Genomic DNA, 23,630 nt, shown 5'->3' with positions numbered 1-23,630 from the left:
TGCAAGTCTCACAAGAATATTCAATATATCCCTTTGCAGTAGATTAAAGCTTAACCTTCTGAAACAAAACCATATACTGCAGAAAAATAAAAGGAGGAGTATTTTTACCAAATAGTCTTCTAATCAAACAAAGAAAGGGAAAGTGCAAATGATCCAAGTCAAATATATGCTCTGGACTTATCTAACTTAATGGTCTCACACAGAAAAAGGCAGGGAGTAAAAGAAAAAAAGCACCTAGGTACTTCTCCTGAGTACTTCTCCTATTTAGGCATCCTCCACTGTCACATGGGGGACAAGATCAGAAGAACTGAAAAGCTGAGAGGCAAGAAGGGATCACCAAGGAACACATTTCAAAGAGTGCGTGGTGGGAATTAACAGCTGACCCATGCATATTCTTACACATCATTTCAACACCTCATGATCTTACTCTTCTCTGCAAACCAGGCTTCCAAGGCAAATTATGTCTGACACAAAGCACCAAGAGCTCACATTTCTAGTTAAGAGATGGCAAGAGTAGCACAGCAGTACACCACGGAAGACAGAAGCCACCTGAAGTGCATGGCCCAGCCCAGGAAACAAGGATGCAAACCCCACGAGGCAAATCCAAACTGCAAAACCCATGAGATATCCTGGATTTTCATACATTCAGCTTTTTAGTGAAAAATCAACATTTTATGTGGAAAATAGACAAACAAGTATGCTCACTTGCACACCAGTAATGTTGTGAGGACTCTTTATTTTTTAAAAAAATATTGGTCTCCTGATAACCAGTGCAACTGAAAAGTGAAATATTATCTTTATTATCACCCTTGCATAAAATTCTCCATAAATGCATTGCAGAGTGATAATATATTCTGTTCTTCTTTTAGTTTCATATGTATATTTAAAGCATTAAAACGAGAAGCAGGCTAAGCTGCTGTCATTTAAGATCTAGGGATTTAAGCCACCAGGAAAAAAGAGCCATTTCTGGATACTTGATGGATGATGAAAATATCTATGACCCCTCAGTTTGTCCTTCTGATGTTAGTGTTAAAAATGTTATTATTTGTATTCCAGTTCTAAAAACGTTATTGCTATTTTAACTGATCTCTTTTGACTCAGATAATATTATTTGGAACCCTTTTTTCAAAATCTTACAGCTGTTCTTCTAGAGTAAAAAGCCATACATTCCCATGTTCTGGATAAGAGCCTTACCCTCACATAATGAACATCCTTCTCTACAGTGTTGATGGAGCTAGGTCTTACCAGAAAATACATTTCTATTCCTTGATTTTATTTTAAGGAATAGAAAATTCACCTACAGTAGATCATTTCTGCCACCAGCCCTTCACAACAGAAAAAATTCCTGCACATTCTACCCAGAAATGCATGTGATTCAGAGCTAGATTACCAGAAACTGCCACTGCCTGCCATACAGCCTGCTCAGTTTCTCATGGAAAACTCAAAGGAAGATGTTTTCTGAAGACCAGTTGGTCACTTTTAGGGTTAAAAATGTGCTACTTGGTCTAGAGCAGAGGAGTCCCTGGAAAGAGGAGGCAGTAGGTGAGACAAGTGTCCCCATCTGGTGTTAAGTAGCAGTTTGAGTGGTAAGCTGAGTGCCTCACTTCAGTGCAAGCAATCAGTCCTAGTGGAACTTGAAATGTTCCTTATCACTTGAAAGCAGCTGGTCTTCCACTTCAGCTAGAGAACAATCACAAATGGTTAAAAGCAGAAAGCACTTTCAGAAATGGATTTGCAGTTCCAGGATGATGGCAAGGTGTTGCACATCTTCTCTTCTGTATTAGGAAGATACTTGTCACTCTGCTGTCCAGTCTTTTCATCCCTCTACTGATGACTCTCTCACTGCCAATCTGAAGATAGTCAGCACAGTTTTATCCCTATCATGTCAAGTGATGGCCTCAGATTGCCAGCCTGTCTCCACCTGGTTCCCTAACAATCTCTTCTGCAGTCCATTCTGGCCTCTTTCCCATGCTTGATGTGCCTTCTCTATACGTACCATGTATCTTTGCTGACTTCCTGCTTGAGGAGTCTGATAACTATAAAAACACACAGAAAGCTAGGTGAGGTAAGCTAATATAGTTTTGGCACATCCTGGATGAAGGCAAGCTACCAAGAAGTCACTGGTTTTCAGTAGGCACAAGTTAATACCGCTAAACCTTATTGCAAACCCCTACAGCTTAGTTTGGAAAAGCCTAATTTTCAGAAGTGCTCACAGCTTACAGCCCCACAACAGCTTTCACAAAAATGGCCTCAGGAATGGTTTCTCAGTTCCAGAAACCTCTGCAATGGGACAAACTTCATTTCAGATGTTGTGTTTGCTAGATATGACCAGGGACCTCAAATTGAGTCTGCCCTCACACACAGGGCTCTACCCACCAGGCTGTTACTTACTCTGGAGTGAGTAAGTGCAATGCAAATATATATTAACCGTTTGGCTGGAGAAACTGGAGAAGTAGGGAGAAAGCCTGCTCCAAGTCCTGTGCTAAAGATTGCTATCTCGTTGTACAGATAGTAGTCACTCGAAAAGCAGAGAGAAAAAGAAATCATCCTGGAGTAATCCACAGTTGATCTTCAGCATGCTAACCAGGAATGTGGAAGGTCTAGGCCTCCTCACCTGAGGAACGGACTAACCACAGGGCCGTAACTAGCTTTGGTTTTCTACCATCGCCTCTCTGTCATTTCCTGTGTAAGATACCAAAGGAAATTACTGTTTTAAAGAAAATTCTGAGCTGATCCCTAGGTACTTCAAACCAGGTGGCTTTTGCATTTGCCTGAACATCAGCCAGTAAAGAAAGGAAGGCCTTACCATGCTAAGAGAGAATTTAAGTGATCTGGAGTGGTAGGATCAGGGCTCAGAGGTGGTGAAGTCACAAAAGCTGCAGCTTTGGCCCAGTTTTTGCTCCAGTAATGTGTCCCATCTGTCCCCAAGCTGGCAGTAATTGGTTCTCCAAAAACAAGGGGACCTTGGGGAAAGCAAGGATATGAACTGATTAGAATCCACTCTCTTTTCAACACATTATTCTGCTTACAGCATGCAGCTATGTATAATTTATGCATTGCTACATGGTCAGCACAGCTCCCAGAAAATTAAACAGCCCTGGCTTTGTCTGCAAGATAAAAAATTAATCAGGAGGCTTTCTGAGCTGTACATGCTTTTGATCAGGATATTTACAAAGTTCTCTTTCTAATCCAGAAGGAAACAGTTCAGACCTGGTTATAATTTGTACTGTTTTAATCACAGCCATGTTCTGGCTATTGCTCTGCTTCAGCATGAATTGATACAGAGGAGAGCTCCAGCTGACACATCTTCTTACCGCTGTCAGGTTGAGCGTAGCAGCAGATAGGAGCACAAGGTCTCCAACACCATGCTTCAAGTCTCTAAGGACACAAAAATCAAGAAGAGAATTTTCTCTCTGGCTTTTCCACATGGCTCAGAAATGACCCCCAGAGCATTTGTCACTGGGGACGGTGTGCTCTGTAACACTGGCCAGCAGAACAGTTCTGACTCCTCTCTATGCAGCTTTCACTCTCAAATGAAACACAAGGAAAATTAAATTTGAGAAAAATATGAAAAATGTATGAATCAGCTCTTTTTTGGCTTAGCTCTGGCCTTCACCATCTTCTTAAACAGGGCCAGTTAGAAGAAGAGCAAAGGCATTGTGGAAATGGCCAGTGGGAAAAAAAATGAACCAGAAAAAGAGAAAGTGAAAGAAAGAAAGCAAGAAGAGTGAGAAAGAAAAAAACAATGACAAATCAGAAGAGAAGAACAGAGTTGTGGAGTAAAATTTCCAGTAAAGTACAGTATGAGGCAGAAAGTTAGGACTGGAAAGGAAAGATTGGTTATGGAAGAGCACTTCCTACCAGACCCTGAGCTCGTGCTGTGTTTCATCCCACTCTCTGCAAGGTATGGACCTCCAAAAAGCTGCGTCTACCCATACATCTGTGAGGCAGCACCTCTGGTGCAGTTTCTACAATATATCTGTGCCTGCAAGCAAAGTGGCCTTTAAAAATTGCTGCCTCCAGGCTCATTTCCTTTTGGGTTACTTTTAACCTGGACCATTTCGCAGACCCAGAGCACAGTGTGGACCCACAGACGCCACCAGTGGCACATCTGATGGGATCAGCCTCTAGCAGTAAGGCACCAGAAACCTCTAACATCAGCTTCACTGACCAAGACATTGTAAGATGGAAACAACCCTTCAGAGGAACAACCCTCCCATGAGCAGAGAGGTAATAATCTAAGTTACAGGTGAAAGGAAACAGGAGAAAGAAGAGTTACAACCCAGTCTTCAAAAGGTGAGAGGTTGCTTATAGTCTGTGGGGTGAGTTTCTCAGCTGAACAAAGTTGAGAGGTCTCCCTTCAGTTTTCTCACTCCTAAACATTTAGTGTCTGTGCTGGAATTACCATTCTTTGGTAATCTCTCCCTATATCTGTTGGTTTGGATCAAGATGTACAGATCAGATTGCCAGCAGCAGGTTTTTTTTTCTCTGAGCTTCTATTCAGCACAAAATCCAAATCTGGGGGGAAAAGAGGTAGTATCTCACCTTTCTTTCTAGCCAGTGCAATGATGTCAGCCGCACTCTTACTCATCACTTTGGTGATGTACACTGGGCAGTTTATTCGACTAGCAATGGTGATGGCACGGAAAACTGCTTCTGCTTCAAGCTGGGGAAAAAAAAAAGGAGGAAAAAAGTTAGCTACAAAAGCAAAGAGAAGGGAAAACGAACTGGAGGGATGAGCCATATCTCTCACTGTTTAGCAGCAGTTCTCCAAGGGTTGATTCTGTTTATTCCAAAGAGACGCAGTGCTGCGAAAGAGGGAGCTAAGCCATTCTCAGGCACTTCACTTTGGGGTAATTCCACCTGCAGCCCCTCTGCTCCTGCCAAAGGACACACCAGGCCTTGCTTCCCACAGCCTGCTCTCACTGAGCACCAAACTTTGCTCCTCTGTACTCTCTAATGGGACGGAGCTCCCCGCCCCACAGGAAAGGCTACATCTAAACGGCTGCGTACCTCCCTCTCTCCTTTCTACTTCAAACTTCTCCCTTTTGCCTGCCAACAAAAGGAGAAGGGAGCAAGGGAACAGTGCCCTAGCACCAACTCAGTCTCTGAGCTCTCCCTGAGAGCTTATCCTATGCAATCTTTATGTAAGGATAAGAAGAGAGTGAATGTAAAGTATTCTCAAACAGCAGCTTCAGCATTGTGGGCCAAATTTAGCCCATAATCCATAAAACCCCTTGAAATGTCCCCAGTAAGTCCCCTCTGTCAGCAAGGGTAAACGCCATCTCCTCCCAGGGAGCCATCTGGGATGTACATGCCAAGCATTTGTCTGCAGGCGGAGGAGCAGTGCTCCCAGCGGAGACTCCCCTCCTCAGCCATCAGCTTTATACCTCCCTCCCAGACAGACTCACAGTGTCAGCACTTGAATACCTAAGAGTTTGTCCTCACTGTAAATACTGGTGTGAAAATGCAGAAAATTCTCTCCAAATGTTGTGCTGGAAAGATTTTGTAATATAACCTCTTTGAAAACACATGGCTTAACCTATCACAGTTAAGTGAAATATTTTGTCTTAAAATCACAGTGCTGATTTCCAGCACTGTCACTTCAGGTTCTCCTAGGACCTATATTACAAAATTTATCCTAAATCCTCAAAGGTGCCCACAAAAGGATGAGGAAGAAAAGCAGGACCCTCATACCTCAGCACTGGGAATTAGGTAGTCAGATGTCATAGTCAGAGAGATGTAAAATTCCTTTCTAGAAACTGCAAAGGCAGATTTTCCTTAGGCCCTTGTCTTCATTAAAGGGAAAAGACTCAGTTCTTTTAGAACAACTTAGGTGGAAGTTAAATAGAAAAATGAAAAAATACATAAACTGTTCAACAGAAGAATGCAACCAATTAAGTTCATTCCTTTTGCTTTGGGGAGAGGTTATATAAAGATCTGCAAATGACAACAATCTCTTTGAGTTTAGCATCAAATCCCCAAGGCCTTGTCTCTTTAGTCTTCAAGGAAAGCAGTCACTTTCCACTACTGCCTCTGATCATGTCATTAATTCTCTGAACTATGTGTAGTAAGAGACATTTACATATCTCCACTTTTTTCTTCTTACAAAAAAAAAAAAAAAAAAAAAAAACACACACAAAAATCCCCTAAACGCTTTCCAGATGCCTGGATCTTTGCAAGAAGTAGGTTTTATTATAAAGAGAATTGCATAAATTGAACTGTCTTAAAGTATCTTTACATTCTCACATATTTGCCTTTTGACATACTGCATTTTTACTACAAACGTATCTGCAGATATAAGTGTAGATTTATATGTGGGAGTACACATATGCATGGTATAGGTGCAAATATGCATTTTGTAGAAGGATTTTTCAGCCAAAACAAACTAATGAATCAGTATCTCCGGTTATCAGTATCAAAAACAGTATCTATCTCCGAAGCCTAGCCCACAGGTTGTTACTGACCTGCCTGGTACCCCAAGTCCAACACTAGAGGTCACAATCCTGAGCAAGATCCCAACTGAAGTGGGATTAGGAAATGGAAAGAAATCTGAAATTCACACTGGTATTTGCAGTTGCAAATCAAATCACAAGGCTCACAGTCAAAAATGTTTGCACATCTGTGCTATAAAACTGAAACACTGAAGACAACCTTCTTGGGCTAGAGCAGTGCTTTCCAAAATGGGGGTCGCGGTAGGGATCCAAGATAATTGCAAAGTGCCAGAAAAACTTGACCAGAGAAATGGCGACATTTCACAACCCAGCGGGTCCACTCCTCCAGGCAAGGTGGTGAGAAGGAGCCGTGACCTGGGTGCACGGGCAGCCCTTCCTCTCCCACCCAGAAGCAATGTGATGCTGCCAGCAGCAAGGGTATTTAAGGCAAACGGGCTGAAGGGGATTCAGACTTTTTAAAGCTTTGAATAACACTGGAAGCGGCCACAGGACAAACAGATTGCCACCTTCCCCCATACGCCCGCCCGTCATCTGCACATAGCAGAAGCCAAGTTCTGATATTATGTACTTGACAAATTTTTCCATGAACTACAGAACGAGTGCAGTCCCTTACCTCCTCGGGTCTGCTCAGGGCATGTCCCTCAGGTCCTGTGATTCCCATTTCCAGGATACGTTTTTGTTCCTGAAACATAACAGACAAACGCTGTCAACTGCTACAACATGAGATGCTTCTATCCAGCATCCTCTCGCGGGTTAACAGCTGTATTTTCTGACTGCCTATTTTTCTCTGTGTAAATGCAGTCGAGTAAGCCTGCTGCTGGGGGAGGGCATGAAAACATCAGCTCTAAATACACTGCCCCCCTGTCCCCTGGCCTCTGCGCTGTACACTCAGCCCAGATTTCAAAGGAGGACTTGTCACTGCAATTTGACAGAGCATATTTGTGCCTCAGGCCACTGTGATCGCACCATCTGAAGCCTCCTCTGCCCACCAGAAATTCTTATTTGACACCAGGCCAGGGAATAGGTATCAATATTTTAAATTGTAGTTATGGATGTTTCCATACGGCAATTCTTTATTTACTCACAAAAAAGTTCTCTGTTTTCAAACTATGAAGCATTGTTACCTTCTTTAAACTTTCAGCACTGGTGGCTTTTAACAGATGGAGTTGCTGCTCTGCCGCCGTTCTGTAACACTTCTCCCCTACCAATTGAATCACTAAAATTATGTTTTCTTGAAAGCAAAAAAATGCTTTCTCCAGCCTCTGGTCACTGTGGCACTGCAACCATGTCAACAGGCCCTACTTAGAGCCAATGGGGAGTTGTCAGAAAAAAATTGTGCTGTCAAGCTTTGCATCAGTGAGAGTGATTTTTAAAAACAGTCAAGGGGCTTCAATTATCGTTTAATTTAAGGTCACACGGTGGCACTGGAATAAATTTCCTTGTCCATAGAAGATGGTAATTAACTGTTCCTGATGTGAGGCTGGATACAGGTCCACCAACAGAGCAGAGGTGCAAACACGGAGCTATTGATGTGCCTCCGCCCCTGGCCTCCCAGGCCCACAGGTCTCTAATGAGCAGAGTAGAACAAATGCAACGACTCCGCGATACAGACAAACGTCCCTTAGAGACTAGGATGAAGTTACCTAACATACTTCACTGTGTAATCTAATAAATATTTAATCTCACGTCCTTGAGTGGGAAAAATTAACGCATTACCAATGTATTTCAGCAAAACCTGGGCAACTTATTATTCACATATACTTTTGCCTTCGCTACAATCAATCAAGGGTGTAGAGGACCCTATTAATCTGTCCATGTAATCATTTTGAGTTAGAAAATCATAGTATTTCATAGGTATTATTAAAAATAGGTATTCTAAATCCATAATGCAACAGCTCTGAACAGTGGAAGTTAAAGACTTCAGATAATTAAAATGGAATCATAAGTAAACAATTAAAACTAAATAATACAAAAAATATCAAAATGGCAAAGAATGGCAAAATTTAAAATGTGGTAGATTTGCCTCTTGAAGGATGTTGTAAAATCGGATCATATGATAAAATTATTTACTGTAAGAGGATTTGATAGTGATAATAAGTGAGAAAATTTGTTCAGTAAGATCAAATTTAGATTTTCACGTTGGATAGTCCCCTGAAACATCCCTGTAGGCAACTTTCCTTTCATCATCCAAATAATCCTTCTGAATATAAGCACAAGGAAGAACTGATTTTATGAGACATGGCAGTGCTGAAGAAATATGTTGGTGTATAACATAATTCACGTTTCTTAACAACTTCCTTCCTCTTTTCTTAATCACTTTTCTTTCCTTTATGTTCATGTTCTATGGCTGTATATTAAAGCTGATCAAAGAAAAACATAGTTGGAACAGATTTCTATCAAAAATGCAACTGCAAAAGTGCTTGTTGATTTTAATGGAGAACATAGCAAAACACCATGAGTGCCATCTGATTTCTTTCTTATTGCCATTTCCGCAGTAATATTGATTTATTATGTTCATTATTATTTCTTTTTGTTCTATTTCATGTTATACTAAAACTGTAAATGATAATATTTTGGTAGTTTCAAATCACGCTGATCTTGCTGGGAAATTCCAACATTTTTCCTCTTGGATCTGAATGATGGTTTTCACCTGGTTTCAAGTGGGATGAATACAACTGCACCGTATGTGCCTGTTGATTCCTCACTAGTATCTTTTGTGCTCAATGATCAGTTTGGCCAAACATGACAGTAGGAAAGAAGACTCTCAAAGGCATTAAATTCCTACCCAATATGTAGAGGACAGAATCCCACTGAGGGAAAAATAAATAAATAAATAAATCTGTATAGCAAGAGCCTAGCTGCGCTGCCTAACCATATGAAACATTCACGTGAAATTTTGGCTCAGCCACGAGACAATGTAGCTTCCCCAGTCCAAAGAAGACAGACAACATGTTTTTATCTGCTGTAATTTCCTTGTCAGCTCTGCAACCTAGTCCTGAGCAGATAAGCCAGCAGATGAAGAGCTCAGCAGATAAAACCAGTCCACTCAGTCAGAGCTTCACAGACCTCAGAGGAGCTCTACCCTGCTGCCAGCACATGCATGAGGGATCAGAGGACTGCTCAGCTCAGTTCATCTGCAAAGCATAGGCTGGGGAACTGGTATATTTTAATAGAACATAATCAGTTTGAGTCCAATTTCCTGCTTCTGAGAGTTCTCTTCCAACAGCATGACTTACACTATAATGCACATTTTTAAGCATTTTAGAAGATCATGGTGGTTTGTATTCAAATTTCAGAGATTTCTAAGTCTCTTCTAAAAAATAAACAGGTCTGAGAGTTCTACCACCCACTCTAAACTCACTATGCTAGCTTATGCTGATAATTCCAGCGGCAACATTAGCATAAAGCTTCTCAGCTCCTTACTGTGTCCCCCAAATCTTCAAGCAAGGCTTTACAATGTTTATTCTGCTTCACTTGCCTCTGTTGGATTCAGGAGACACCTTCTTGCTTCCTCCAACCCCCTCACCTAGAACTGATCTGCTGCCAACGCAGGAGCTGCTTGGATCACTACTCCATCTCATGGGTGTTTTGCCAAAGTACGCAGCAGGAATGCTGTCCTTCCATCCCACGGTTTGTACAGGTGGTGTAGAAGACATCAGACCCAACAAAGATGCATTACTAGCAAGTTCCTTTTTCCACCACCCCTTCCTGAAGGGATTTACTCCTCCTCACTCACGTGAATCTTCTCAAAAAATGAAACAAAAACCACAGTTCACTTACCTGAGCTATCAAGTCTCCATTTTCAGCATGTACCAGGATGACAGCTCCCAGACTTTTTAGAAAGGTAAAGGCTTCATAAAGCTACAGGAAGTACAAAGAAGGAAACACTGTTGAATAAAGAAAACATGCTACTTAACACTCAGACCTCTTTGTTCATCTCAGTTTTGCTCCTTTCATGCTGGTAATCAGCTCAGTGAATAGAAAATTATCTCTGTCTTCCACTCTTTACCTCTACAGAGAGCCAGGGGATTCATTGGTAAGCATCCACTTTATTTACCACCGGACTTATACACCTTTGTATGCCAGTCAGGCACAGGATGAGATTGTGCCCTTACACACCAAGACAGCACTCAAGTGGTGTTGTGCCTCCTTGAGCTTCCCTTACTGTAGGACCAGCTTTTACACCCTCCCACACATGCCTAGGCTTACTGAGTGCCCTCTTGTCTGTAGTTTTAGCAACTGTAGTGGACACATTATTAAAGCTGTCTTGCCTGAATAAACAAGAAATAGATCTATTGAAATGCACTTATACAGAATGGGAATAATCAATAGATTGTAGACATTATTAGTACAGCTAAAACATATTTTCTGAAGTGCATGCATTTTGCACCATTTTGTTAGAGCAGAGAGTATCAAGCTTTCATCATCACCTTGCTTCTCCAACTAAACTTTCAACATTTTTTTCTAGAGCATCCTCTGTCTGTTGCTTTCTAACATTCAAAACCCATCCGTACAAAAGGAAAATAGCTGATTCTTTTGCTTTAAGGAAAATTTCTGAACTATTGAAATTCTAGTTCCCTTTCCAAAAGGTATTCAACTAAGATATTCCTTGCTCAGCTCAGATTTCAATAACATGGAAGCCCAGTTTTCAAACACAGATTAAATACTGAAGACATGTCACCATCAGTGCCCGCTTCCGCACTAGGGCACTTCAGCTAGGTTTAAATGGTTAGGAATACATAGATTGACATGTACATTTAAAATGTTAATGAGCATTAGTCTAGCTGAGCATATAACATTTCTGATGGATGTTTCCCCTGCTAATCTCATCAGGAAGTTGAATTTGGCATGCACTGCCTCTCAGACAATATTTAAATATTATTATGTCTAAAATTCCAATTAAAACCACATACACTAGAGGTGTAACAGTTATTTAAGAGACAGACATACAGCTCTAGGATAAGCAAGAATGAAACATTTTCTCAACCAAATAAGCAAACATTATTATTACTAACAGATGCTGTTGCCCGTTTACAGTGACGTGATACTTGTGAATGGGAAAGCTGGAGAGTCTGGAATCTGGAATGAGGGCTACACAAACAAGCTCATTGTTAGCTCCAACCCAAACAAGAAAAGGCAGCCTCCCCCGAGAACAACACACTTTTGCTGTCTGCAGCAGCAGAGAAACTTCTGAAATCTCAACACTCTCACTGCCTAGAGTGCTTCATCTATTTTTCCCTCTCTGACCTAGAATATTGCAAAGCTAAAGCAAATTAAAGTCCTGGGCAAAATCCTGAGTGGTGCTGAGTGGTTGCAGCGTTGGGAGACACTAGATAAACTTTGCAGAAGTTGAATGTCATACACTCAAAGGAACACTGGCAGTTTAGCCCTGGTCAGAACTGACCCTCCAGAGAAATTCCTCAGTTGTACATTTCCCCCAATTCTACTTCAAGCAATGGGAATATTTTCCTGGTGTTCAACCTTAAGAAGTCCTAAGATGTTGGGAGGGGGATCATGGAAGAAAGGACAAATCACAGCCATAAAAAGATTCAGAGCAATACCTGGCTGTCGGACATTTGGTAAAGATCTTTGTAGGCCATGTAGACTTGGAAAGAGTTCACACCTGTTTCAAGACAAAATATAAAGGTGTTGCCATGTTAAGTGGATTCTTACATCTTATATAAACAAATTCAGGTTTCCAGAAAAATATGTCAAAAGAATATGAACCCATAGCTGTATTATAGTTATTATGACTAGAAGCCTGGTTGACCTCTTCTCTTTGGACTCCTGTGGATTGCCTGCTCTCAGCCCTGGAGCAACCCAGCTCAACTGCACATAGGATTGCTTGTGGCAAAATCGCAGTAAAATACGAGTGGCTAAAATAAGCACGACCTAATCATGTAAAGTTTAAGATTTTTGTGAATCACTAGTCTAGAAAGAAATTTTTAGTTTTCTTTAGCGAATCTGTAAATCATTTCAGTTTAACTTGAAATTGTGTTTTTCAGTATATAAGCTGTTTAGCCAAGATGCTTTTAGTTAAATTTCCCCAAAGTGCTGAGAAGCTGTAGGAACTGTTTATCTGAATTTGCAGATGGACTTGCTTCTTCTTGACCCTGCTGCTCAAAGTGCCCAGCTTAGTCAAAGATGAACACTGGAAATGAATGAAATCAATCAATCAGAGTTTGAAATCAGCTACAAGTGAGGTTAGCCACATCTTTTCTTCCATCTTCCAAAGATGAAGGGATTCATGTTGGCAATAATACAGAACTCTGAAAGACGACAGCTCCAAATTTTAGAAATCAGTAAGAAATGCTAGTGTTGAGTGGGTGGCCAAAAACCAACTGTATTTGAATCACTAAATGTTTTTCTATTTATTTCAAAAATTTGCCCAGAGAGATTACACAGCTTCATAGTCTAAGCGAATGGGAATTCCAAACACATCTTATGTTGATATCTTCTGTGTATATGAAATCATACTATTTGATAAACTTGCCTCTTTAGTCTACTGACAGCCTCCTCAATTCGGTATAGGGACTGATCTCAGAGCTTTCTAGCTTAAAAGAAAGTACTTTCTAAGCCATCTCAGCCATATATGCTGTGTTTCAAAATAGCCATTATGAAAACTGTGCTTCCTGGGGCAGAAGGAAAAATAAGCCTTCATGTTATTCATGCAGGCTACATTAAAGAAATAAGGTTGCTTGATGAAGATGTAATGTTCTCATGAGTCTAGACGTGTGCAGATAGACCTTCAGGCAGAGGGCTTAGTTGCTCATGCTCAGGCAGAGAGTTTGCTTATTCACAATTTCAAGCCTAAAACATTCAAGGATACACTTTTCATGCAGGATAAAACCCGGAAACAATCTGTGTTATTGTATCTTCCTGTTAAGCCAAGGCAGCTGAGGAAGAAACACAGAGCAAGAGCTAGCCTTCCCTTCTGATGTTCATGCAGAGTAAATCGAGTGCAAGCTGCTGGACCCCATCAGCCCTGCCAGTCTTTAGCAGACATCCATGTCCCAAATGTCACCAGGCAACACAAGCACTGGGGCTGCCAGATCCCCCCAGAATGAGACTTTTAGATTTCAGAAGGAATAACATTTTTTCCTATTTCTCATATTCCCTAGAACCACACCTGAGTTTTGCTAACTGTGATCACTCAGCCTACTCCTCATTACACAGTTTCAATGTGCTCCATATGTTCCTGCTCTGAAATCTTTAAGCCTGATTGCACTTTCACTGGGGCCAATATTTATAGCCTCCCTCTGACCAATTGCCACCACCTTAATGATGTTTAGCACACATGTCCAACCTGTCTTTGAGGAAAGCTCTGGTTTCTTTTCACAAACCCACACCTGGACCTCAGAGCCACCTTTTTGCATGTTTGGCTATGTATGCATGAGGCAATGGGAGAGGCATATCCGGGCTAGTTCAAGGTATGCAAACTAGCCCCTGTGATGGCAAGCAGTTAGACCATCTCGTATACATCTCTTTATAAGCAAAGAGCAAGCTTACACATAGCTCTCCCTTATCCACAGAGATCTAGCCAAAGGTAATTAATTTAATCACAGTCCCATAGGAAACACAGCATTTTTCTCTGGGCACTGTGGTTGGAAGACACCTCTATTCAAGGAATATACATTCTCTCACCTTTTCTTTTTTACCTTTGTATCTTATTAGGCCCTTTTCTGACCATGATGAAAGGAGTATGAGTTTTCTCCCACTTAAGTGAATGTTCTCCCTGAAGTCAGTGAGAGTAGAAGTGATCACAGATGGGATCCCATCGCAGGATTTTGAACTGCCTCTTTATTTACAGTTTCTACAGCGCAGAAGCAGACTACTATAATCTAAAGTGAACCTGTGATCCTGGCTCCTGGCCATCAGATACACAGAAAGCAGAAGGGCATCTCACAGGCTGTCTTTGCAGCTAGCAGGAGAAACAGTTTAAATTGTTCTATCTTGCAAATAGAGTCCTTTTATAAGATACCAAAATAAAATAAAATCAGTACACATACATAGATATCCAAGATCAGATTCTCTGCCTAATGCTTATGTCTAATCCCTCAGTATAGTCACTGGAAGGAAATATGTGGAATTAGAGAAGATCCAGTCCATTGATTTAACTTAACGCTTAATATTTGTTTCATACTACATCCGTTCTAATGTCATAGGTGGGTACTGGTTCTCAGCACCAAGAGCACTCAGCAGAATCCTCTCCAAATTTCAGGCACGGCTACAAGTTTTTTTGAACAGTGATGAATCACAGTAGTTACAGGAACCAGTGAGCTTTCTGCATCAGTAGAGTTCAAGGCTTTTGCTCTTTTACATGTGTGTGAGAGTCACAGTCACAGACAGACTGCTGAAAATTTACAAGCCTGAATCTTCTATGATCAACATTTGGTTCTACAAAATCTCCAAGACCTTCTAAAGCCTTTCTCCTTAAATCAGCTTTGTATTGATTTAAAAATGATTAATTGTTCAATTATAACTCATGACAAGGGCATCTCAGCAGCAGCTCGGTAAGCTCTCCTGTGATTCATACTGAGACAGTACTAGGCACACCAGTGCTAGCATTGAGATGTGATTCACTCAGCCACGTATTTGGCTAAATAACTCACTAGACAGTCAGCAGAAAACAAATGCAATCCAGATTCTTAGCTGAAAAAACAGCATCTCTCCACCGACATCAAGACCAACAACCTGGCCCAAATGTTTCCCATTATCGACAGATATTATCCATTAATTTGAAAGCTCCTGCCCTTTTGAAATATTTCCTATTGTGTTTGTGCTTTCTTACCCTCCCTTACTTTGTGTTTCCTGACACATGAGAGTAATTTACATTGACTGGTTGGAGATATACTGCAGCCTCCATGAGAACAAAGGTGACCTCCTAATGCTATTCCCATCAAAGAGCCACTGAGAACCCCATCACACGTCCTTGGTCAGGAACCAAAGAACAGATCGCTGCTTCCCCTGAAGAGCGAAAGGCAGCTCAGATTTCTGTTGAAAACTCACATTTCAATAGCTGGAGAATAGATATTAACCCAACTGTCCACACCAGGATTTTAACGTAAGCCCTCAGGCACATTTGGGAGTGCTGAGCCATCTGTGATCTCTGACTCTACAAAATAACAGCTAACCTTTGAAATAAGCCACATATACTTCCCTGATAGCCCATTCAGGTAATTTACAATGGTGTTATCAAAGCTGATAACAGGAGAATGGCACAAAATTTTGCACCATCAATGTTGGCAGATGTCATCACCATGAAAAAAATCACCGATATTATAAAGATCTATGTAAGACAAAATTTGTTTGTCCAAATTATACATAATCTTGCTGATTGAAGTGTTTTGTTGCCTAAAATCTGATTATATAGTAAATGTACTGTTACCATGCTGCAATACAGGATGAATTCTTACATGTGACTGCGCTTCTGTAGTATCTCAGTGAACAACTGCACACTCAAAAGATCAGTTTTTACTTTGTTCTTCTACCTTGGCAGTACATTTTTATATAAAGAGAATTTTAAAATCTAATCCATTACTAGCCCTACACTTTGCAAAGGATGCTGCTTAAACCTAACTTAGACTTCCCAACACAAGGGTCATTCTGATTTACCAATGGTACAGTCTCATTTCCTAATTAATACACATAAATTTTCGAAGAACTTTTGAAGCAAAAAATATTTGAAAAGATATGTCTCTAGGCAGAAAATTCACATTAGCTGGCAGAATTTTAAGGAATTAGATCAAAATTATTATTTTCTGAAGGCTAGATTCAGCTGCCCACACATAAGCATCTGGTGCTACTGCTATATAATAGACATTTACACTGAGCTGGCAGGTGTGGGACAGGATTTCTGGAAGTTTTTATCTACGCTATTCTGGAGCAGTAGGTGGAGTCCAGATAGGATAACTTACAGCATCTCATGTGACAGTAGTTAATTGAACTGAATCAAGCCCATAAGTGTCATAAATAGATTCCTAAATAAGTGACCTGGTTTCTGTAAGACTTGACACAAAGTATTTTTAGTAACTTCTTGGAAAAGCCACAGGAGAACAAGCACTTGAGAAAATCAGGACATTTTTTCAGTATTAGGAACCTAACTTTAGACTGTCCTTAAAAAAAAAAAAAAAAAAAAAAACTTGAACCCATTTTCAAAATATAAACATGTTTTACAATAATTTCTAGTCTAAGCATATAAAGTACCCTCAGCCATTGCTAATAAATGAGCAACAGCCTGTGATGTTAGCTTTTCAGACGTGGTAATCCGGCCCTTGATATGTGGCCTTAGCTCGAGGCAGCTAAAGGGGCAGATTCCAGACTAGCTAAAATTTGAACTGCTACCTTTATGTGTCTCTTTCTCTCCAATCATCAAATGGAAGATCTGAGATGACCATGCTGATTACCCTAAATATTGATCTCTGAGTTTTATCTTCCAACAAAACCTAACTATGCAGTGTCTGAACCTTGCGTAATTATTTCCACATGCACAATAAGTGTGAAATGATATATTTCTATCAGATAACATCAATGTTTTTCATTTTCCTTGCCTGCATTGGCAAGCCCATTCCCTTCAGGGGCCTTGCTGCTGATTATCACTAATTCACAAGCTCTTTGTGAATACAAAAATCCAAGGCAGTGCAGAATTTTGGGCAGTACACCTTGTATCTGTGCATTTCTTATCTAGACGATGTATTCATTAAAATACTTCTAAATTTGACATCTGTATGACATTTCAGGAAAAACACAAATCCTGCTCATTTTCATTCACTAACCTTTGTCTTGCACCAGTATTTCCAGCTCTTCTCGAATTCCATCATACCAGCTAGTGATGTCCACATGGAGAGAGTAATCACAACAGGATTTGGTGTCAGCTGCCTCATGCCACTTTTCAAAGGAGGTCAGTAAACTTGATCCAGGCTCTGGGAGCACATGGTCAACTGGAAAAGAGATTCAGCATCCATTAGTCAGACTACTTACTGGTCACAGTTCCTAGGTGCCTGTAACTGTAACTAGTCTTCCAGCATCTAGGACAGCATTCGTTAGAGGCACTTTGTGTGTATGCTGTAATTGCAGGCTGCTAGCTTCATTCTATTTTCTTAGGTGTAGCAGATTTTGTGGAACACTCTATGCTAAAACTGAGCCTGGTAACCTGTTTGGTGCACAGTGAATAAACACCCAAGCGTAGATCTAAACATCCCACAGTTTAGGGGACATTTGTTCTTCCTTTTTTTCTTCTCTAAGAAAGCACAAGTTCTAAGCTTATCTGCATTTATTAGCTGATATGTTTATTTCTAAGTATTTCATAATTAGTTTTATTATTAACCAGTTCCTCACAGCCACTGGATTGGCCCACTCAGCCTCACCAATAAATTAACTGAGATGTTGTATGTTTTCCTAGCAGACAGACTTGGGAATACAGCTAAGCGTTTGAACAGAGAAGATATAAAGCATAAACACTCAGCCACACTACATGGCAGATTGAGTGTGCTGAAGCTACGCATCTTAGCTGTCTTAAGGCCTGCTGCATCTAGTGATCCCGCTAAGTTGAATGACATCAAGTAAAGACAGGATTACTCATGCATATATATAGTTATCCTTTGACAGAGCTGGGTCAAAAGGAAGCAAGGAAACATACTAAGGGCTTACTGGTGGTGTTTACAAACATTATATTGCACAAGTGGATGTATGAGCTTCAGGCCTTTGATTAAGCAGCATCCAGTTGTGATCAGGATAACCACAAGCACTTCACATCAAGAAACAAACCAAAAGCACAACTATTATCCATCAAGAAATTTTTTATCAGCATCTTTACTGATGCAGACATACTTAACTGCATGAGCAGCTAAGTGCCACTTTGTCAGCAAAGCAATAAGCTTTCCCATGATTACATTGGAGCACCTATTTAAAACAGTATCACAAATGTGAGCCACACAGACAACAGAAAGAGAGTAGAGAGAAAATCACTGGTCTTTTGCCATATTTGCTGAAATTACACTGTGCAAATGTGGTGCACTAGCCTCAAAGTGAATTTGTTTATCCACATCAAGAATATGGTAATGAATATTTGAGTTGGCTATAAAGACACATGATCCTCAACTGAAGAACATACACTGAAAAAGTTATTACGAAAGTAATGAATAACAGCGTATTTTGTGTTTATTGCTTTTCTTATATTTGCTCATTAGCATACAACACCACTCAGGAAAAGTAGCCACATCCCTTAATTCAGTAGGAGCAAAACCTTATTGGGTAGCTCCTCTGCACAAGGAAGGAATGACAATTTATGTCTCCTGAACAACTCCCTCGCAAAGTCTTAACTAGGCCAAGTAAATGCTGAGAGGAAAGAGATGAATCTTGTTCTGCAATCTGACATGCAGAAGAAGGGTGTTAAACAACAAGAAACACTTCTCTCTTCCACCAAAAGGGATCTTCTTCCAGGACATCTCCGGTTTGAACTTCCTCAACTCCTGGTCTCATACCCAATTTCATAAATAAGGACCTTGTCATTTCCAAAGCCTCTGAAGTGTCTAAGTAAGAACAAAACATCTTTATCAGATTTGTTGTCTCATAAAGACATTGTTTTTTTAAAAAGACTCTACGAGTAGGTATAGTATTCCTCATGTTTGCTCTGAATTTAAGAGGGAAATTCAAGGGACATTTTCCCATGCTGCTGCTTCTTTCTGGGTGTAGGTTCATTTTCAGGTCAACTCTGGAGCCACAATGATCTCAAATCTCACAATGCCCAGAAAAATGAAGAATCATTGGAGAAGACCTCAGAAAATCTAGATGAAACTTCCTGTAGCTACCACTTCCTGCAAGTGCTACCTGAGCTTCCATCTGGGATGGGAAGAGTTAGTATTTCCAGTACTCACTGATCATGGTGGTGCCTCCTGCTAGTGCTGCTTTTGTGCCTTGATAGAAGTCATCAACAGCAGTCATTCCTTGGTAGGGCTTTTGTAGATAAGTGTTGACATCTATTCCCCCGGGAATAACCATGCGCCCATTAGCCTCTATGGTCTTGACTCCTCCAGGAACAATGAGATTTTCTCCTATTTGCCTAGGCAGTAAGGAAAGACAATATTATCTTCCTTAAACAAAGAAGCACAGGAGACAGAAGCTATTTGAGGCATTTAGGGGAGAGGAACCATGGGACCATACAAGAGGCAGAAAGAACTGCGAACATGAAGGAGAGGGAAAACACAAATATGTGCTCTGGCTGCTCTGCACTGCGCTGGCAGAACAAAGTGTTTGCAAACCTGCTTAGCTGGTCCCTGTGCTCTAGTTGCTCTGTGCTGCTCTAGTGGCCAGTAAAGAAGCTATAATGCACCAGCCATAAAACCAGTATTTTTTACACACTTCAGGGTGAGACTTAAGTGTCCAATCTTTAAACAATTACAGATGTCTATAGTTAATGTTCTGTTGGGGGCTCTGGTTTTGTATATTAAGTTCTTAACCAGAAACTGAAAAAGACAGGTCAAAATGATGGCAGACTGGCACTGTAAATATATGGTGCGTATCTGAAGGAAGTTATAATTACCTTGCAACCAACTAATGCAGATTTACCCTTAAAAAGAAATCTACATTTTCTAAGATATAGAAATATATATCTGAGACCTAAACAATTCTATTCTGCTATGTCACAGATTCTTCATCATCCTCTTACAATTACAAAGTGAAATATCCTGCATAACTGTATAGAAATAACATTAACTGTTGTCATTTTTTTCCTTCAGTTTTCCAAATCAACTTTTTTTTTTAACTCTTAAAAATATCAGTCTGTCTCCGATGCTGACATTAAACAAACCCAGACAGTTACAAATAAAATATTCTTAGTGTTCATGGACCCAACTCAGGGTAAATTAACTCTAAACTTTAAATCACATTACATTTTTTATGTCTTCTTCACATGGTTTCCTGTCAAATAGGAAAAGGTATGGTTCTGTGTGGTAGCCATATCCCTGCACTGCTACACCTTAGTATATTTGGGGCTAGAGCTACCTCTAAGATAGTTAAAGTTCATTTAAATAGTTATCTCATGTTACTGACACACAGTCTGTGTCTTCATTTCCTTTCATCTGGGATAAACTAACATTTATCCACAGCTAAATAAACACCCCAGATATTTGAGATGCTGAAGCTGTTTCTCCTCTATTACAGTGCAGCTCCTACCTACAGAGTAAGGCACGGCAACTGATTAACAGCCAATTGCAACAAGCTAGAACAGAAAAGGAGTATAATTGTTAATTAAAACCAGTGAAAACAGCAGGGAAAATTATTCAGATTGGAATTTAGCCAAACCACCAGAGTTAATAAATAGCCCCAAGAGGTCAAGAATTTGTTTCATATCCTATGCAAAATGTCACCTCCAGCAGCTTGGCTCCCCCAGTGCTCTAGGTTTTGCCTGGAGGGAAGAACAGTCACTCAATTAACAAACTCCCCTGCAGTATCCTGACTTGTGGGCTTGCTCGCTCGGTGCTGAACAAATCTAAAAGTGGATAGCTAGTGGGATCTGACAATATCACGGCATGAAGCCGAATGGCTTCACGTCTAAAGTCTAATATTCATCAACACATATTGCACTGGGAGCATGTCATAACTTGTTAACAGTGGTGAGGAGTGCTAATGAACAGGAACTTGCATGTATGCAAAACCCAGAAGCACATCAAATTGCACAAATTGCAAGAGGCTCCTCTGCTACTAAAGTCTGAGTTGCAAGGACCTACCACAGGCACTCCAACCCAAGGTCAGTGGGCAGATTGATAGGCTGTATAAAGTTATGTGGGCCAATGGATAATTGTGGTGCTACACTAATGTCCATTACTTGAATCCATACCTAAAATTTTAATCAGAACAATTCCTCAAGCTCTGTATAGTGTGTGACAAAAGAAACGAAAGTGGAAAAAAAAATCTGTTACCCATCTCCTTTAAATAGGAAAAATGGAACAGCATTCCAAGTACACTTTCTGAATATAATATTAAAGAAAATCTATGCAAAAATATAAATGCGATTTACTTATTTTCTTCCACAAGCACTATCTGCCAGTATATTTGGTGACTGCAGAAGTCACCTCTGCTGAAGTGACATGTGGCCAGATGGTCTTTGAGGATGCTGCTGCGCTACAACTGGCAGGAGCCAGCCTCATCGCTTGCCCTGGCATCAAGATTCAGCCTAGGACAAGGGTGATCTTCACTGACATCCACAGTGGCTTTTTTCTGACTAGGCACTGAGGAAGAGGAAATATGCCAGGGCTCCTGAGCTGCTCACTCATTAATAATAGTGTGTGTTAATAAGCACAGATTTCAGTTACTCGTGGGTGAAAAATGCGGTAGCGCAGATCACTGTATTCTAGGCACTGTATTAATGATTGAGTTGATATTCTGGTGCACCAGCTAGCACTTAGCTAACTAGAAAACTCAGACTCACAGGGAGTTGATACAGTCTCTAATCTCCACTAAAGCTGGTAAATTCTGTCATATACAAGCTGCGTAAAATCTTAATGGAAAGATTGAGCTTTAGCTCTTCATAAGCTTAACTTACTGAAAATTTTCCCCAGCAGTCAGTGGAGCTATTTCAGCTCTTACAAGGGTACCTGCGAAGGCCCAGGTCTCTCAGGCGGGTTGCCGTGGGCTCAGCTCTGGAGCCCCAGCCCCGGTTGCCCCCCTGCACGCTCCTTAGCCTGCCCCAGTCCAGACTGACCCCCCCGTCTCCCTTGGCGGGGACACAGCCAGCACCAGCCAACGTGCCCGCCTGCTTGGCACGGAGGCCGGGGCTCATTTCCTCTTGCGGACAACAAGGGCCAGACAGGTGTAGGTGTTGGAGAGTCAGGGCATCAACTGAAACGTGAACGGCTGTGGTTCAAGATCCTGCTCCAAAGGATCTTAAGCAACATTTAATAACTATGTTAAATATTTAGACTTAAAAGGCAGTTCTGGCTGGAGAAACTAAAGGAGATCAACCCCAGAAAATACAGCACTTTCCTGAACCACAGAATTTATCCTCTGAACCAGACTCAGGCAGGACTCATACCCATCTCACAATTGGGTGCCCTCACAATTTAAGTACAGAGTATCTCCCAGCAGGACTTCTTCACAGCTTACACAGGAAATTCCCAGGTCATCTAAATCCAGGAAATCAGTCACAACTCGTGATACTGAATAGCAAATTTGCTTCTTTATGCAAAGACACAGACATTTTAAAAATTAAGGTCTTGTCCCTCTATTCATTATTAATATTTGTTAATAATAATATCTGTTATCTCTGAGATTCACCCTGGATATATGGATTCACACAGGGATTTTAGAGGGAGTCTATGTGCTTAAAAAAGGGCTGCTAAATGTCAGGGCATCTGCAAGCTTAGCAAGAACCAATGCAAGTACTCTTCTAGTATGAAGGCCAAAAATTCACATCAGTTTCAGACTCTCAGCATCTCATGCACTTAGTTGTTAAATCCAATCTGATACTTCCAAACCGTAACTCAAAATGTGCATCTGACCAAAAACAGAGAAAAATTCAACTGAAACACCTATGAGAGAGAATACAACATGGTTGATTGTTGCTGTTAAAAAAGAAAGAAAATGATGTTCGGAAGTTTTGTGCCTTCTCTGGTTAAAACAATATGTGCCTTTTACCATTTCTGCAATGCATGTAACACTATATCAGGAAAATCAGAGTGAAGCATTAAAAAGAAAGCTGCATAGTCCTTAGAAACAAATGTTTACATTTTTTCCTGCTATAATAACCTGAATTGTGAATGATGCAAGTAGGCACAGATATAAAGAAGCAGACTTTTAATCTGATGATATCTACTTAGGAAAAGCAGTTCTTAAAATAAACAAGTAATGAATTATTTACTAGATAATCATAATTATGTTCCTGTGTATTAAATTGCAGTCTCTGGAGACCAAACTCGATTAGGTCACTAATGAAAAGCTTGGCAGTCAAAAAGAAGGCTTTGATCCTTGTGTACACCATAATGCCTGTACTCACTGCATAACCCAGCGAAACTAGGAGGCCCTCATCTCCACCAGATCGGCGTAGGACAAGTAAAGCTAGATGAATAGGCACCTCTGTTACCGTTTGTTTCCTCAGCTGTCAGTAACACATATTTCATACCCATCTAAGGAATAATTTCCCATATCCTGTATTTTACATCCTGATACATCAGTAGGATT

The 23,630-nt window shown here is 40.6% G+C and overlaps 1 protein-coding gene across 1 annotated transcript in view; it reads right to left on the bottom strand.

The window, feature by feature from the left end:
- Positions 1-23,630, bottom strand: part of CRMP1 (collapsin response mediator protein 1) — a 47,696-nt gene that overhangs the window by 9,226 nt on the left and 14,840 nt on the right. Inside the window, exons 4-10 of the mRNA XM_062574498.1 lie at positions 19,331-19,515; positions 17,231-17,395; positions 12,017-12,078; positions 10,236-10,316; positions 7,069-7,137; positions 4,546-4,666; positions 2,807-2,963 (exon numbers count right to left, since the gene is read on the bottom strand). Coding sequence (XP_062430482.1) covers positions 2,807-2,963; positions 4,546-4,666; positions 7,069-7,137; positions 10,236-10,316; positions 12,017-12,078; positions 17,231-17,395; positions 19,331-19,515 — 840 coding nt within the window. The remainder of the gene's footprint in view (positions 1-2,806; positions 2,964-4,545; positions 4,667-7,068; positions 7,138-10,235; positions 10,317-12,016; positions 12,079-17,230; positions 17,396-19,330; positions 19,516-23,630) is intronic.

This window comes from Rhea pennata, chromosome 4, assembly GCF_028389875.1.
Source record: "Rhea pennata isolate bPtePen1 chromosome 4, bPtePen1.pri, whole genome shotgun sequence".
Lineage (NCBI taxonomy): Eukaryota > Metazoa > Chordata > Aves > Rheiformes > Rheidae > Rhea > Rhea pennata.
Note: the sequence above shows the minus strand (reverse complement) of the source record. Positions and strands in the feature narration are given on the sequence as shown.